This window comes from Coffea eugenioides, chromosome 11 (genome assembly GCF_003713205.1).
Source record: "Coffea eugenioides isolate CCC68of chromosome 11, Ceug_1.0, whole genome shotgun sequence".
NCBI lineage: Eukaryota > Viridiplantae > Streptophyta > Magnoliopsida > Gentianales > Rubiaceae > Coffea > Coffea eugenioides.
The window spans coordinates 21,130,856-21,134,772 of NC_040045.1; the positions used below are offsets into that span (position 1 = coordinate 21,130,856).

At 34.9% G+C, this 3,917-nt stretch overlaps 1 protein-coding gene across 1 annotated transcript; it reads left to right on the forward strand.

Moving 5' to 3' along the window:
* Positions 1-1,268: 1,268 nt before the first annotated feature.
* LOC113752050 (DNA damage-repair/toleration protein DRT100-like) lies at positions 1,269-1,998 on the forward strand. Its single transcript, XM_027296191.1, has 3 exons — positions 1,269-1,392; positions 1,488-1,576; positions 1,711-1,998. The coding sequence occupies exons 1-3, from the start codon at positions 1,269-1,271 to the stop codon at positions 1,996-1,998; spliced, it is 501 nt and encodes a 166-aa protein (XP_027151992.1).
* The last annotated feature ends 1,919 nt before the right edge of the window (positions 1,999-3,917 follow it).

Genomic DNA, 3,917 nt, shown 5'->3' on the forward strand with positions numbered 1-3,917 from the left:
ATAAGAGTGTGCAGAAAATGGTTCCCTATGGAAGACCCAATTTTTATAATACATACAAAAGCCTTTTTCTGACAAATCTGATTCAACTTGAGAAATGCTTTTTCTCTTTGAATTCCTACATCTCCTACAGGGACAAAATAATTTTCCATCCAATCCCATACCATTGGTCTTAGCAAATTCAATAAAATCCTTAAGACCAGACTTATAATGACTTGACAAAATATTTGGATCATTTATCCAGCTCTTATCCATTTCCGATACCTAGAATAAGAAAAGTCTTAACTTACTAAACTCAAGGCATTGTCAAAATGAATAATTCAAAAAGGAGGAAAGACAATTTCTAGCTATAAAAAGATAAAGGAGGCAAAAAGCATAGAATTATTCACAATTCACCTACTTTTAATGGCTTAGTTATGAATTCCAAGCTACTTAGATTATTCACTGATTACATCAAATGCTATACTACTCAATAAAACTGAAAACACATTAGATTATTCACTGATTACACCAAATGGTATACTACTCAATAAAACTAAAAACACATTCCTGGTTGTACTATTCTCCAATTGTTTAATTGTATATGCTCTTGTATAGTACATAAGAAAACATTAAACATCATAACCCATAACTTGATTTACACAAATAAGGATGTAAACCATAACATAATTTGTCCGAAACTAGCAGTCATGATAAACACTTTTCATTCTTTATGGTAAGCTACCAAATAACCACATACCTCAAATTATGCAATCTTTTCTCAGGTTGTACCGTTTCTTCTCTATCAAAGTAGTGAGAATGCAGGTCTGCTCAGCTGAATATGAAGAAATGTGAAATTAGATATTTTAAGAAAATCATCATACATAACTGACAACAATCAAAAACTTTTTTAGTAACATAAAAAAAACAAAATTACCTTCCTAAAGCCTGATTATAATTGTAACTATCCCATTGATCTTCTATTCGAACCAATCCCTTTCTAGACAAAAAAAGACGAGGGAGGGGGATGGCAAAACACACATCAACTTATGGAGTAAAGATTGGCAATGTATATAACTAAAATCGTGAAAGGAGCAAAAGATGGTACAAGATAAAATATACACATTATTCTTTGACATAAAGGCCATTCACATGTTGATTGAAATTGCAACCCATAATGACAATTATGAGAGCTAACTAAACCAGAAAAGAATGTAAAGAAACAAAAGAAAAGAAATTCAGCAAGTTTGTAAATTGTTAATTAGTCTACCCACGGTGTTAGAACATAGGATATGAGAAGCCGGAAACTTTCCAACATTTATTTAGCTGGCTGCAAGCTTCGAGGGACTCTCCCAAATTTCACAACCCCTGATTCATTAAGCTCTTTGGACCTGTCAGATAACTATTTCACTGAAGGTATTTCAAATTTTTCACAAGGGTGACAACCTTGGAACAGGCCAAGCTTTCAAACAACCAACTGAAGTCTGATGTATCTGCAATCAAATTGCCAGATGGACTTTCATCAATTGACCTCCATTCAAACCAACTCTACGGTTCTCTATCAAGTATTCTAAGCAACAAGACAAGCAAGTTTCTGGAGGTAGTTGATATTTCAAACAATCAAATTTCAGGTACCATTCCTGAATTCAGCAATAGCTTGAACCTGAAGTGCTCAACATAGCAAGCAACAAACTTACAGGTTACATTCCCAATTAAATCTCCAACCTTGCTAAGGTTGAACGATTGGACATTTCAAGGAACCAAATAGGAGGCACAATCCCAACCAGTTTAGGATTGTTGCTCAAGTTGCAGTGGTTGGATTTGTCCATCAACACACTTTCCGGGAAAATCCCTGACAGCTTGCTACAGATTGAAGCGCTGAGACACGCAAGCTTCAGGGCCAACAGATTATGCGGTGAGATCCCACAAGGAAGACCATTGAACATCTTTCCTCCAGTAACTTATGCCCATAATCTGTGTTTATGTGGCAGGCCCTTGCCACCTTGTAAGGGAAAGAAGTGATAGGAAAGGATGGGCCAACACAATGCTGACTCGATCAATGAGGATGATACAATTGCTCAAGCCATGTTAGCCTTGCATCAACAATCAATTTCAGTTGTTTCTTAAATACCAGTCAAGCTACACATTCTTCTGTATCTCACGATAGAATCTTTACTCAAAGAACTTAGTACTTGCTCCTATTAATTCAAATCAAGAAAGTTCTTTTCTCTTTAAAAAAAAAAGATCTTTCATCAAACGGGTAAACTAAAAATTGTAACTTTTCTGTTAAATAGCAAAGTAACAAAACTTACAGAAAGACTTGCAGCTATTGTACCAGAAAACAGCATTATAACTACCAAAAAAAAGGAACAAAAACCTATCCTAGGTTTTGACGAACAGAGAAAGGAGAGATGAATAAAATACCCACTATAAAAATAAAAAATGGAACCAATTAAGGACAAAATTGAAGGGGGATTTGGAGAAAGGGAGCTGATTCAAGACAAAATTGAAGGATTATTTGATTTTTACATCACCTTAGACCATCGTGTTGTCTCTCTTGTTGAAAGAGATGAAGACAAGTTCGGTTGTTGTTCTTTGTTGTTGGAGATGAAGACAAACTACAGATTTGGAGAAAGTGTTACTTTGTTGTTGTTGTTCCAAAAGTAATGAAAATGGGAAAAGTGCTTCTTGTTTCCCGGTGTCTATGTCATAAGGACAAGATGTCCTCCTAAATTCCTTTTCGGTCCAAAAGGGGAAAAAATCTGGTGGGAAAAAAAATGGAGGGAGAATGAAAACTTTTCCTGACGAATTGACGTGGGGAAAGTAACTTTAGACAATGAAATAAATAGAAAAACACATTTAAAGTAGCAGCGCCTTTTTAAGGACATTTGCTTGACAGGTTGTCATAAAAAGGCATGGTTTTTCTAACGAATAGGTTAGTTGTCACGAAAAATTTGTCACGAAAGAATAATTTTTTGTAGTGACCCTATGTTATTGGATGTGAGTGATGTAATTTATTTGAGGACTGTAGTGAGTCCCGGCAAGAGTTGGGCAGGCGGTCTGCCGAACCCTTTGGTTCGCCTTAGGGGAGGTGGGTCGTCACAGTAAATGAGTAGTAAAGCTATTATAAAGTAATTGATTCAAAATAAAAGGAAAGTTAAGAAAAATATGAGGGATTTTGCAAGTTCTCACAAGTACATTTTAATTTTTTTCCAAACTTTATAGTCTCTTTAAGAGACAAAAATATTCTAGACGCTTTGACATTAAACATCAAACTGCTAACTATAAAGTCAAGACTGGACTCTCCCAATAGCTATTATTTATAAGATTCAATATAAGGTTATGAATTTAGCATTCAAGATAAGAGCCCTGAAACACTAAAAAAGGGAGAAACAGTCATATTCCAAATAGGTCTAGCTAGATCTCGAATCAAAGTTTCGAGATCTATCACTTCGAATTAGATCACACTCCCAGAAAGTATTATTACAATATATTTTTCTACAAAAATTTTCAAAAAATTGCAATTCAAGTGGGATTCTACAAAAGTTCCTTTTCACTTATGCAAATTTTGTCTACACTAATAGTAATGTTTTCTTGAAACATAGTGCTCCATTTATCCTAGAGCATTATTAACTTATGAACAACCAAAGCAGAAAAAAATATTTGCAATATCACATGAAAGTTTTGTAATTTACCATTAATTGCAATGCAATTGAACGAAAATGAACTAGGCAGTCTAGGCATGGCCTACTCAAGTGAAACTTATATTAGGTTCCACAGCCAATTTTTTTTAGGTGTTATAGACGTATCTAACAAAAAGGTGCCTTCTCATTTGGAGGATCACAACCTTCACAGTGGTACAAAATCATCTTCTCGTCAAGCAAATCCATGCTCTCACTATCAGCCACCTTATCGCTTTCATTCCGTGTGTTCCATTGCTC

What these genes read in the sequence shown, in the direction of transcription:
- LOC113752050 (XM_027296191.1), top strand. Translation starts at nt 1,269, where the DNA reads ATGAGAAGCCGGAAACTTTCCAACATTTATTTAGCTGGCTGCAAGCTT. An exon ending in AGATAACTATTTCACTGAAG is followed by an intron (nt 1,393 to 1,487) that starts GTATTTCAAATT and finishes TCAAATTGCCAG; the next exon opens with ATGGACTTTCATCAATTGAC. An exon ending in AGACAAGCAAGTTTCTGGAG is followed by an intron (nt 1,577 to 1,710) that starts GTAGTTGATATT and finishes AACCTTGCTAAG; the next exon opens with GTTGAACGATTGGACATTTC.